Source organism: Pongo abelii, chromosome 23, assembly GCF_028885655.2.
Source record: "Pongo abelii isolate AG06213 chromosome 23, NHGRI_mPonAbe1-v2.0_pri, whole genome shotgun sequence".
NCBI lineage: Eukaryota > Metazoa > Chordata > Mammalia > Primates > Hominidae > Pongo > Pongo abelii.
This window is the reverse complement of record NC_085929.1, coordinates 28,718,471-28,732,135: the sequence shown is the minus strand read 5'-3', so window position 1 is coordinate 28,732,135 and position 13,665 is coordinate 28,718,471. Positions and strand designations below refer to the sequence as shown.

The 13,665-nt window shown below is 44.4% G+C and overlaps 1 protein-coding gene across 9 annotated transcripts in view; it reads right to left on the bottom strand.

Moving 5' to 3' along the window:
• The window catches only part of LOC100450459 (protein HIRA), a 107,373-nt gene that overhangs the window by 45,237 nt on the left and 48,471 nt on the right, over positions 1–13,665 (bottom strand). For all 9 annotated transcript variants that reach the window (XM_063722766.1, XM_054543097.1, XM_002830843.6 and 6 more), the window contains 2 exons: positions 8,265–8,462; positions 6,019–6,180 (listed from right to left, as the gene is read on the bottom strand). In XM_063722766.1, coding sequence (XP_063578836.1) covers positions 6,019–6,180; positions 8,265–8,462 — 360 coding nt within the window. The remainder of the gene's footprint in view (positions 1–6,018; positions 6,181–8,264; positions 8,463–13,665) is intronic.

Here is a 13,665-nt window from a genome sequence, read left to right as displayed (position 1 = left end):
ACCTGGGCCTAACCTGCAAGGTGTATTACTTTGCGTACCACCCCTAACCACTGCATGACACTGTGCCTCAAAGAAAATCTCCACTGAAGGCCAGGTGCGGTGGCTCACACCTGTAATCCCAACACTGGGAGGCCGAGGTGGGTGCATCACTTGAGGTCAGGAGTTCAAGACCAGCCTGGCCAACATGGTGAAACCCCGTCTGTGCTAAAAATACAAAAATTAGCCGGGCGTCATGGCATACACCTGCAATCCCAGCTACTAGGGAGGCTGAGGCAGAGCTGCTTGAGCCCGGGAGACAGAGGTTGCAGTGAGCCAAGACTGCGCCACTGCACTCCAGCCTGGGCAACACAGCGAGACTCTGTCTCAAAAAACAAATAAACAAACAAACAAAGAAAATCTCCACTGATGGGTGTTTTTTTGTTTCGTTTTGTTTTTGTTTTTTGAGACAAGTCTCGTTCAGGCTGGAGTGCAATGGTACAATCTCGGCTCACTAAAATCTCTGCTTCCTGGGTTCAAGCGATTCTCCTGCCTCAGACTCTCACCACCATACTCGGCTAATTTTTGTATTTTTATAGTAGAGACGGTGTTTCACCATGTTGGCCAGGCTGGTCTCCAACTCCTGACCTCAGGTGATCTGCCCACCTCGGCCTCCCAAATTACAGGCATGAGCCACTGCACCTGGCCTGTTTTGTTTTTGTTCTTGTTTTGAGACAGGGTCTCACTCTGTTGCCCAGGCTGCAGTGGAGTGATTTCTACTCACTGCAACCTCTGCTTCCTGCGTTTAAGGAATTCTGCTGCCTCAGCCTCCTGAGTAGCTGGGACTACAGGCACGCACCACCACGTCCAGCTAATTTTTGTATTTTCAGCAGAGACAGGGTTTCGCCATGATGACCAAGCTGGTCTCAAACTCCCGGACTCAAGTAATTGACCCGCCTCAGCCTCCCAGAATGCTAGGATTGACTATAGGCATGAGCCACTGCACCAGGCCTCCAGTGATGGATGTTTTAAAGGGCTCCTGGTTTTCATTGAGAATCAATACAAGAAAACAGCCACATCAAGAAAGTATCTGCATTTTCTGTAAGGCCTTTGTTAAAGATACTGGGACTTGTTTTATTTCATTTTCCTCATATAAGGATCCAACCCAACCTGAGAATTCAGCACCAGGCTCCTAGAAGCTCACTATACTCATTCTGTCTGGAAAGCAGGAAGCTCAGCCCCAAGTGAATGCTCACTCACTGCAACTTTCAAGTGAGAAGCTGAGGATGACAAATGTGATGGTGGCCCCTTATTATACAGATCTTGCTAGAGCTGTATTTATGCCTGGACAGTCTTGTGAGATCCTGTGGACACAGCTGCTGAGGAACCAACCCTTGTGGCACCAGGATCCAGGATATACAGTCAAGATTCTGTCTCCAGAAGCCAATCCAAGGGCTATCCTGGCTTCTCATTCAGGGTATGCACTACATGAGAGATAAGGGCCACAGAAAGCCACAAAGCAAACATGAGTGTCTTCCTCAATAAGCAGGACTGTCTGTGGCACACTGTAGTTTCTCTCAGGTGGGGAATTCGTTTTATTTATTTTGTTCAGAACTTGCTCCATTTCAAAATCTGAGGTTTCTTCACCTTCTGGTAAGCCTCTTAACTCCCTCTTGAAAACTATCCTGCAGCACATCCTCCTTGGGGGGACTCCTCTCCATTGCCCTGTCTTCAGCTCCACCTCCTCACCTCTGTGCCACTCTGGCCAATTTTGTAGACTGAATGTTTCTTTTCAGCTGGTTGTGATCTGCTCTCTGAAATGCTTGTTGACTTTTAAACTGCAATGATCTTTATTTTTCTTTTCTAAAAGTATTTTTTTTTGGTTCATTTCCAAATCTGGTTTTTTTTGATGGTGTATTATTCTTTTAATTTTTATTGAGATATATATATATATCTCATAAACTTCGCCACTTTAAAGTATAGAATCATTAGCTTTTAGTATATTCATAAGGTTAAGCAACCATCATCACTGTCTAATGCCAGAGCATTTTCATAATTCCAAAAAGAAACTCTGTACCCATTGGTAATCACTCCTTATCCTCCCTCCCTCAGACCCTGGCAACCACTGTTACTCTACTTTCTTTATGGATTTTCCATTCTGGACATTTCATATCAATGGAATCATACAACCTATGATCCTTTGTGACTGGCTTCTTTCTCTTAGCATAATGTCTTTAAGGTTTATTGTTATTGTAGCACATGTAAGCATTCCATTCCTCTTTATTGTTGAATAATATTCTATTGTATGGGTAGACCATATTTTGTTTATCTATTCATCACCTGATGGACTTTTGGGCTGTTTCCACTTTTTGGTTATTATGTACAGATGTGAACATTCATGTATGAGTTATTGCATGGATATATGTTTTCAATTCTCTTGGGTATGTATCTAGGTGTGGGAACTGCTAGGTCAGATGATAACTCTATGTTTCACCATTTGAGGAACTTCCAGACTATCTTCCAAAGGTGCTAAAAGACTTTACATTTCTACCAGCATGTATATGAGGGTTCCCTTTAGAGCTAATTTTTGTTTACAGAATAGAGTATTAATCTTTCCTCACATTTTGTTTTAGCTTTCATGTCCTTCAAGACTTAAGCATACTTTATAGTGCCATCTGACAATTCTATGATCACAGGTTTATAGGACCAACACTTATTATCTGACTATCTGATCTTTTAATTACAGACCTCCAAATGGGTATGAAGTATTTCATTGAAGTTTTGCTTTGTATTTCCCTAATGGTTAATGATGTTGATTGTCTTTTTATGTGCCTGTGCTTTGTATATGTTCTCTGCAGTTTCTCTTCAGATCTTTTGCTCATTTTTAAGCTGTGTTATTCATCTTTTTATTTTTGAATTGTAAAAGTTCTTTATATAATTTAAATTCTGGACTTTAATTAGATGTGATTTGCAAATATTTTCTCCCATTCTGTAGGTTGTCTTTCAATTCTGATAGTGCTTTGGAAGCAAAAAAACTTTTAATTTTTTTTTTTTTTTTTTGAGATGGAGGTTTGCTCTTTTGCCCAGGCTGGAGTGAAGTGGCGTGATTTCTGCTCACTGCAACCTCTGTCCCCCGAGTTTATGCGATTCTCTTGTCTCAGCCTACTGAGTAGCTGGGATTATACGCGCCTGCCACCATGCCTGGCTCATTTTTGTATTTTTAGTAGAGATGGGGTGTCACCATGTTGGCCAGGCTGGTCTCGAACTCCTGATCTCAGGTGATCCACCCACCTCAGCCTCCCAAAGTGTTAGGATTACAGGCATGAGCCACCGTGCCTGGCCAAGCTTTTAATTTTTAAAATGGTTTTGTAAAGATGAGGTCTTGCCATATTGCTCAGGCTGGTCTGAATTACTGGGCCTTCTGTCTCGGGCTTCCAAAGTGCTAAGATTATAAGCATGAGCCATTGTGTCCAGCCAAAAGTTTTAAATTTTGATGAAGTCCAATTTATCGATTCCTTCCTTTAGTTGTTTGTGCATTAGGTGTCATATCTAAGAAACAGTTGCCTAATCCAAGGTCACACAGATTTCTATCTATATTTTCTTCTAAGAGTTTTATAGTTTTTGCTCTTACATTTAGTTCTTTGTTCCCTTTTGAGTTAATTTTTGTTTACGGAATAGAGTATTAATCTTTCCTCACATTTTGTTTTAGCTTTCATGTCTTTCAAGACTTAAGCATATTTTATAGTGCCATCTGACAATTCTATGATCACAGGTTTATAGAAACCTAAGTCTCCCAGTAAGTATGTCTCCTGACATTTGTGCATGACAGGCTCTTTCTTCTTGCAGCTGTGGATTTTATGATCATCTAAGCAGTGCTTTATCAGTGGTAATGCTGTACACCCTGGCCCAAGGAATGTCACTGCATGGTGGATACGCATCTCTGCCAAGTGCCTCTGGATGTCAATTAGACCAGGATTTCCTTTGTGTTCATTTCTCGGCTTGGTGATTTCTAGACAACACAGGTAGTGTTAAACTGGCCCTGAATCCACATGAGGGCAGGCCTGTGGTTACACAGTCTCAAGGGAAGACTGTTCTCCCAACCCAAAAACAGGCTGAGACATTCCAACTTCTCTGCTAGTTCTTGTGCTGCCAGTTGGGTTTTCCCAGGTCTGCCTCAGTCCTTTTTTAAGCAGCTTGACTTTATGCTGGTGACTTAATTCCAACTCCTACATGGCTTAGACCCCAGGCTTTGTCTCAAGTCGATGTGGTCATTAAAACTCAAGGTCCTCAGTCAAGACCCCTAGCCTCGCACCCATGGTGCAGTTCTGCTCGCTGCTCTGGCTTTTTTGTTCACTCGTAGATTTTAGACTCTGGGTACTGCCCTTTCCTGTGAACTAGTCATTCATTTTAGGGACGAGGGTTGCATTTAATCCAGCATTTCAAAGTATTTAGAAGCATGCAGGCCGCACATGGTGGCTCACGCCTGTAATCCTGGCACTTTGGGAGGCTGAGGCGGGTGGATCACCTGAGGTCAGGAGTTCGAGACCAGCATGGCCAACATGGTGAAACCCCATCTCTACTAAAAATACCAAAAATTAGCCGGGTGTGGTGGCAGGTGCCTGTAATCCCAGCTACTTGGGAGGCTGAAGCAGGAGAATCAATCAAACCTGGGAGGCGGAGGTTGCAGTGAGCAGAGTAGCTAGGACAATAGACACATGCCACAACACCTGGATAATTTTTCTGGTAGAGATAGGGGTCTCACTATGTTGCCCAGGCTGGTCTCAAACTCCTGGCCTCAAGCGATCCTCCTGTCTTGGCCTCCCAAAGCATTTGGGATTACAGGCATGAGCTATTGCATGTGGCCTGCATTGAGTTAATTAAGAAACAAGCATGATTAGATTACAGAGTAGACTACAAGATTCCACACCAAGTTTATAGATACAGCATCAAACTTGCAGAAAGGGTCCTCCCATGCTAGCTTCCAGGAACTGTTTTCCAAGGAGAATAAATCCTGTCCAGACATGCAGTTTTGGACAGGGCTTTTCATAAGCAAAGCCCCAGAGGTAGCATGCTGTGGCTTTAGCTCCAAATCACCATCTACTGCAAGGACAAGTCACATACAAATGCTCCTTTTATTGGGCACCTGCTGGCTGTGTGGCTACTGCAAGTTTCTGACCAGTGTCCTTGTACTTGGCTGATGGTGGCACAGGCTAGGGTGTGTCTGCCCAGGGCTGCTGAGCCCTATAAACCTCGCAGTGGGGGTACAACTCTTAAGGGACAGCTCTTAAGCCCCCAAAGTCCAGCCCACACCTGCCTCTCCTCTCCTAGGCTCTGACTCACTGGGATGTGAACTTAGCTCCTTGTCAAGCCAGGCTTGGAGGGAGGGGCCCTCTCAGGAGGCAGAGAACTTCAGTGCCAATGGCAGAGGCTGCAGACATTCGCTCTGGCCACCTCAGGAGGATGCACTACCGCAAAACTCCAAGAAATAAAGAACTACAGCCTGCGTGATGTCACAGCTGTGTTTGAGGGGAGACCCAGAGAATAGATAAGTAGCATAGCGTCCACAAGAGCTCAGAAGCCAATCTGACTTGACAAAGACCTCACTTACATCATTTTTATTGCAGCTCTCTACCTCTGGTCAGTTTCTGAGTGGAAGGCCGTCACTTCCATGATGTATCAATATCAGAGTCTTCCACCTCTCCAACTAATCTCATGCTCTCTTCCGGGCAAACTCTGGGCTCCATCCAAACACCATTATTCTCAGTCCAGCCTCTGCACTGACCAATCCTTGTGCCTTTGCCCTTGTGGTTCTTTTGCCGTGTCCTCCCCCACGGCTCCTTCCAACAACCTTCCCACTTGAAGGAGCCACCTCTTTCTCCTGGTGGCTCATTAACGGCTCTGCAGTCTTGCTCCCATGTATTGAGTGGCTAGAGTCTTTTCCCCAACAGGAAGGCAGGTTGCTTGGTGGGAACATTGCCACTGTGCTGCTGACCCATGCCTGCACCCTCCCTGGTCTTTCAGGGTCCTGCAGCTACCACCTACCTTTCCACAGCTGTCGGAGTCATGCTGGTCAGGGCAGGAGCACCTGGTGTGGCTTTGGACCGCTCTGTGAACCGGGAGTCAAACGCTTTCATGGGTTCGATCTTGGACGGGGTCGTTAACACAGACGGTGACAATGCAGCAGGAGTAGAGGTAGCATTCATACTGGGGTGAAGAAGAGGGGAGGCATGTCAAGTGCAATCCTGAAAGGATCTGGAGGTCTAGTATTTGCATTATTTGGAGCCTACTAAAAAAGGCACAAATATCAAACTTCCATAAACACAAAAAATTTCAAGATACAATCTACTACTCCCATTTCTTTAAAATTTTCATGTGTCAAAATTAGGGACACCTGGAAGGCTGTGAGCAAATGCATTCACATTTCCCCCTTTGCACTGTTCTGAGAGCTTTTGGGGGTAGAATGAGGCCTAGAACATGGTTCTTACAACCCTTTTCTCTAGTCACACTGCCCTATCTCCACAACTTAAATACAGCACCTCTACCCCAAACCACTCCAACCGCTCACCTTTCCCACTTTGACAATGAGTCTCATGAGATTATAAGCCTGCACCTGGGGTCCTGAAGCAATGGTCTGCTCTTGGCCTTTACCCTTAGTCAGGCATCCTCCATCCTGAGCGGCCCCTCCCACATCTCCCTGTGACAGTGTCACATTCTTAGCATTATGCTCCAAGTGCTCATCACACAACTTTCATCTTCTATTCCACAGAGAAAGGAGAGACCAGGCAGAAGCCTGCCTGGTCCATCCTTCATGTCCAAGCCCACACCACACGCTTTGGGACCATGGCCACTGGACCTCCTCCTGAGCACACCCAGGCTAACACCTTCCATTCCTATCTGCCCAGACACTACACCACATGCCTGGTAGTCACCCTGGACAGCCCCATTCTTCTCCTCCATGATCTGTGGCCACTAGAATGGGCCATCCCCAAAGAGTTCTCAGATCTGGCATGGTCTGTCCTTCCCAGGCTCCCTTCTTCCTGGCATGCTTTGCTTCCTCACTGGTCTTGCTGCTCAGTCTTCTCTTCCAACCCTCTCAGGGTCCCCCCAGGGCAGTGACCTAATGTTTGGGCATGCCTCCACAGCCACGATGCTAGCACCCAGAAGTAGGAGGCTGCAGTAACATAAGACTCCATTCCACCAATGGAGAATTGCTCTGACAGTATCAGCTGTACCCCAGAAGCAGGGGGCTGCAGTAACACAAGACTCCATTCCACCAATGGAGAATCGCTCTGACGGTATCAGCTGTATGTGCCAGGGAGTGGCCAATTTGGGGCACCACCGCCTAAGAGTCACTTTCCTAAAATGGAGGTCTCAAAGCCTTCTACGTCTCCACTCTGGGGAAAAGCCCAGACTACCTGATCCAGCACAGACACCTTGGCCTTCTCCCCCTTCTTGGCCTTCCTCAGGGGATTGGGGGGCTGCTGCCCCTAATCCCCAGGCCTCATCCCCTGGTAGGCCTGTGTGAGCCCTGTGGAGGGTACCCTCTGAGGCACCTCCCTGATCCCTGAGACACCAGCCCCTCTTTGGATGGCTAGCCATTTCTACCCAGGGGACCTGAGGGGCCACCTGCAACCCTGTGGCTGCCTCTCCCCGACCAGCCTACACACTCCCTGAGGATGAGGACCCACCAATTAAGCCCCTGTGATGCCTGGGGCCTAGCAGGGTGTGTAACCCAGAGCAGGTGCTGAGCAAACGTTCACTCCTGGCTTTCATTTGTGCTTGCCTGGTTCTTTCTGATTTCTAATTTGGTTTCCAAGTAACAATGGGTGAGGACACAGGCTCTGTGAGTGAATATAATTCTGAGAGTACAAGGGGAATCTGTGCCCTCCCACAGGAGCACCCTGCCTAGGATGAATGCTGTGTGATGTGCTCAGCGAGTGAAGTGGAGGCTGAGGCCCCAGAAATGTGAAGTACCTCAAGTGTAGAGCTGCCAGGTAGGGCTGACCCTGCAGCACGTAGCATTTCACTGGTAGTTCCCACCCTTAGCAGCCTGACCCTCGGTCAGCCTTGATACACTCTTTGTGAAATCCTCACGGTCCTGTGCATTAGAGACTCACTGAATAAGCCCTCCCCTCTGAGAAGTCCCCATTTCAAAGCACGCATTTTTTTCTTTCTTTTTTCATTGAAGGGGTCACAAAGTGCAAACAGAATAAAATTCTCTGTCCTCAAAACTATGTGCAAACCTGAACTTTCCCCAGGGACGGGAACAAGCCTTGGCACCCACTAACCTGTCTTTATTGACAGAATCGCCTGCAGGTCTGGCACTGGCAGCCACCACAGGCTCTGTGCAAGGCTTCGAGGCGCCGAAGGAGTTAGGGGTACTGGAGTCCAGTGGCAGTAGCTGTGGACTGCTATGAGAAGAGAGCATGGTGCCCGCCAGGGAGCCCGAGAGGGGGATGCTGTTAAAGAATGCCGTGGAGAAGTCCCTGTCACCAAGTAAGAACAAAAGTCAGCCTTGAAAGTCAGGTGCCACATCCAGTACTTTATACATTCAAATAACTTTTTTCTAGGTCCAAAGGCAGTATGTTTTCATGATAGAAAATCTGCAAAGTTACAGAAAAGTAAAAAGGAAATTAAAGCCACTTAATATACTATATTTAATTGAATCTAGGATTTACAGGTTCTATACGTACTACTAAGAAAGAAAACAATGCTACTAATTGTCAGATGCCACTGATTGTACAACACACCCAAATCTCAGAGGTGTTAAACTGCAAACACGTCTTAGGAGGAATGAAATGCAGCAATACAGAAAGGGCCCCCCTTTCATGAAGGGCCATGGGGCATGCCACTAGATGGGTGTGCCATAATATACCTAACCCAGCCTCTACTGAGGGACCACAAGACTGTCTCCAGCTTTTTCTATAACAGATGCTGCTGCACCAGGAAGCAAGGTATTGCAGTGTCAGAACCGAGGATTCTGGGACAGCCAGGTCTGACTCCTCTGCCATGTTTAAGCTTGTGACTTGCTCCAACTACTCTTGTGCCTCCAGTCATGTCTGCAAAATACAAAGTGCCAGGACTCTCCCCATGGGGTTTCTGTCAGGACTAAAGTAGTTGGTGTAGGACACTCTTAGAACACACATTAGCTGCTCAAAGAATTATGAAATTCTAATAATTGTCATTACACCTAAGATTCACATAATACATGGGATAAATTCTTAGAAGTGGAATTGTAGCAGCAAATAAAATGTTCACTGATGATCTGGAATAAATATTTCTAAAGTGCCCTCCTCAGAGGTTTAAATTACAATCCATGTATGAGAGCGCCTATTTCTCCACATAGGTGCTTAGTAACACTTTTATCAAATTTCTTGACACTTAACAATCTGACAGAAGAAAAATGGTATCTTATTTTGATATGAGTGATGTTGACATTTTTTCTTTTTCTTTTCTTTTTTTTTTTTTTAAGACAGAGTCTCGCCCGTCGCCCAGGCTGGAGTGCAGTGGCACGATCTCGCCTCACTGCAAGCTCCGCCTCCCGGGTTCACACCATTCTCCTGCCTCAGCCTCCCAAGTATCCCGCCACCATGCCTGGCTAATTTTTTGTATTTTTAGTAGCGACGGCGTTTTACCGTGTTAGCCAAGATGGTCTCGATCTCCTGACCTCGTGATCCGCCCGCCTTGGCTTCCCAAAGTGCCGGGATTACAGGCGTGAACCACTGTGCCCAGCCGACAGTTTTTCAAAATAGAAATACTTGATTTCCGGCCAGGCGCAGTGGCTCATGCCTGTAATCCCAGCACTTTGGCAGGCTGAGGCGGGTGGATCACTTGAGGTCAAGAGTTCGAGACCAGCCTGGCCAACATGGTGAAACCCCGTCTCCACTAAAAATACAAAAATTAGCCGGCGTGGTGGTGCCTGTAATCCCAGCTACTTGGGAGGCTGAGGCAGGAGAATCTCTTGAACCTGGGAGGCAGAGGCTGCAGTGAGTTGAGATCACACCACTGCACTCCAGCCTGGGCAACAGAGTGAGACTTTGCCTCAATTAAAAAAAAAAAAAAAAAGAAATACTTGATTTCTTTTTTTTTGTGAACTGGTTGTTCATATGCTTTGTCTACTGTTTTGTTATTGGTCTTTATTACTGATTTGTAAAAAACCATTTACATATTAAAAAAACATTCCTTATATGGTAGGAAATATTTTACCTGGGATGTTGTGTTTCAACTATTTATGGCCTTTTTTTTTTTGAGACGAAGTCTTGCTGTGTCGCCAGGCTGGAGTGCAGTGGTGCAATCTCGGCTCACTGCAACCTCTGCCTCCTGGGTTCAAGTGACTTTCCTGCCTCAGCCTCCCAAGTAGCTGGGACTACAGGGGCGCGCCACCACGCCCAGCTAATTTTTGTATTTTTTAGTAGAGATGGGGTTTCACCATGTTGGCCAGGATGGTCTTGATCTCTTGACCTCGTATCCACCTGCCTCAGCCTCCGAAAGTGCTGGGATTATAGGTGTGAGCCACCACGGCCAGAGAGCCTATCTTTTAAATGCACTAAAATTTTAAAATTTTTGTGTACTCTAAATTGTCATTTACAGAAAACACTTTTTTGACCTCTGAGATTATAAAAAATATTCTTCCAGGGAATCTTCTAAAATTTTAAACAAAAATATTTTAAACAACAATTTAAAAAGAAATGAACTCTAAGCTGTTTAGAATGTATGTAATGATAAGTTATGAGGTTGGGACCCAACATTGTTTCTAGGAGGTGCCATGTAGTCCTCTCTTCCATTTACCGAATTAGCCAATGTTTTATCACTAATGTGAAATGCTACCTTTAAAATTCCCATAAATATTCAGGCCTGTTTCCTCATATTCCACTGCACTATCTACTCATGTGTCAGTATCTCACTGTTTTGAGTATGACAGCTTTTAAGTCTTAATTTCTGGTGGGGCTAGTCTTCCCTGGCTAATCTTCTTTTTCAGAAATATTTCAGCCATTCCTATTTATTTTTCCACATAACTTTATTTTATTTATTTATTTATTTGATACAAAGTTTCACTCTGTCACCCAGGCTGGAGAGTGGCACAATCTTGGCTCACTGCAACCTCCCAGGTTCAAGCAATTCTCCTGCCTCAGCCTCCAAGTAGCTGGGACTACAGGCGGGCACCACCACTCCCAGCTAATTTTTATATTTTTAGTAGGGACGGGGTTTCACCATGTTGGCCAGGCTGGTCTCAAACTCCTGACCTCAGGTCATCTGCCTGCCTCGGCCTCCCAAAGTGCTGGGATTACAGGTGTCAGCCACTGTGCCCAGTCGATTTTTCCACATAACTTTATAGTTACCTTGTCTGATTCCAAAAATTCCTATGGTTATTTGTACTGGTTAAATTTATAGGCTACAGGAGAGCTGACATCTTTATGATGCCATCCTAGCTAATCAATGGTATGAATTTCTAGTTATTTCTTTGAGTTTTCTTTGAAGCCTCTCAGTAGGGTTTTTAATTTTTTCATTAAGATATGCATCTCTGGTTGCATCCTAGTTATTTTATTTGTGAATATGACTTATTTCTTCATGTGCTCTGAGGGTAGTTGGTGCTACCTGACTTCATGTTGATTGTATCCAGCCACCTGACTGTCTTCTTTCATTGCCTATGGCAGCTTTTCCAGTTGATTCTCTTGTAAACCATATCATCCTTAAATAATTATCCTTTCCAATTTGTTCTTTCCTTTGACTGACTACATGGGCTAGGACCTATAGAACAATGTTAAATTATAGTTGCAAGAGTAGGCATTTGTTTAGTTTTTGAACTTAATTTGAAATAAGATAATTTATCAAGTTAAGGAAGCATCCACCTACTCCCACTTAACTGAGTTTTAAAACAATGTTGAATTTTACCAAAATGCCTCTTAAGCATCGATGAGAGATCATATAATATTTTTTATTTTGATCTACTGATACGTAGAATTAAATAGTTACCTAAAATTTGAACCTCCTTACTTTCCCAAAACAAACCTCACTTGGTCATGGTATATTAGCCTCTTAACAAGCAGTAAGGTTCTGTTCGTTACTATTTTACTTAGGATTTTGCACTGACATTCAGAAATGAGAATGATCTTGAATTTATGTTTTATCCTTGTAAGATTTTGATATATCATGCTCATTTCAAAATAAAAATCTGCACGTTTCTTCTCCATGCACTAGAATATTTAAAATGGTATTAACAGTTACCTGAGTTACCTGTTCCTTAAAAGTTCCTGAAGTTTCCCTGTGAAGCCATCTTAGTCTGGTGGCTTTGGTGGGGTTAACTCTGTCCTCTATTTCTTCCACAATAATTTTTCACTTTTAGTAATTTTATTTTCTTCAAAAACCATCCACTTTCTGTGCAAATTTATTTGCACAGAGTTCAGCAAATAAGTCTCTCATCTTTTTGATTTGTCTATTATTTCTCACTTATACCTACTTTGTATAGTTATGCTTTTTCTTTTCTTTCTTGATTAGCTAAGCTAATAAGGACCTATTCTGTTGCTACTTGTTAGAACGTGGGAATCAGGAGGGCAAAAAGCTTTTAATACCAAAAGGATCAGGTCCTGATGCCAGAAATATGCATCCTATGTCAGAAAGTTGGCCCCAGACCAGTTAGGAAGCCACCTACACCTTCTCACCAGGTAAGGCCTGAAAGGATCCACAGAACAAAGTGCCACCATCACCACCACCACCTCCCCATCCCACAGGCCCAGTATGTTCAGAGCTCAACCACACACTGGGTCTCACTTGGTCTCAGTAAAAGGTAGGTAGGGACATTACCCCCTACAGGGTCACAATAGGAAAAATACTTAGTCAAAAGAAAATGAGTGCTCTGTGGGCAGCCAGCAGACCTGGTTCTTGCTCTACTCGCGGCGACCTCAGAGCCTGCACATCTAACATGAGGAGACTGGATCTGTACATTGTACAAGTGAAGGTTTCTTCAGACACCAAGGAAGATTTGGAATAGCTCGTGGATGGACAACTGCAAAACGCAGAGGCCTAAAGTGTGTGGTCTCCATGAAGGGCTTACAAATGCCCTGAGCAGATAGACAGAATGAGAATAAAACCCAGAGTGAACTGTCTTGACAGTGGGGGTCTATTTCTTTCACACAGTGCTTTATCATTTTTCTTTTTGAATCAACACACATCATTTTGGGAAGAGTAACCAATTCAAAAACAATCCTCACTATATACACTGGGACAACAGCAAGTGGTGAATGAGTCTCTTCCCCCTTCTCTGTCCCCCACAGGGAAATGTGTTTGGGAGCCCTACCCTCTGCCCAGTAATTCCACTTCTAGAAGTTATCCTGACAGAACAACCACAGGTGAGCTCAAAGACTCATTTATAATCACGAGAAACTGGACACAAATACAAGTCCACAGTGAGCTGGCTAAGCAAATCCTAGGATGGGAATCTGGATAATCAGATAGCAAACACCTCAGAGGACTAGTTATTAAAATGGATGAATGGGCATGAAACAGTAACGAGTGGGGAAAAAAAGACTGGAAATACAGATATCAAAACATTAACAGTGACTGTATCTGATTATGGATAATGTTTTTTTCTTCTTTGGGCTTTTACTATTTTCTAAATTTAACCATGTGTAAATATACCTTTCATAATCATAAAAATAACTTTATAAAAGAAAAAAAAAAAAATCAGCCTGA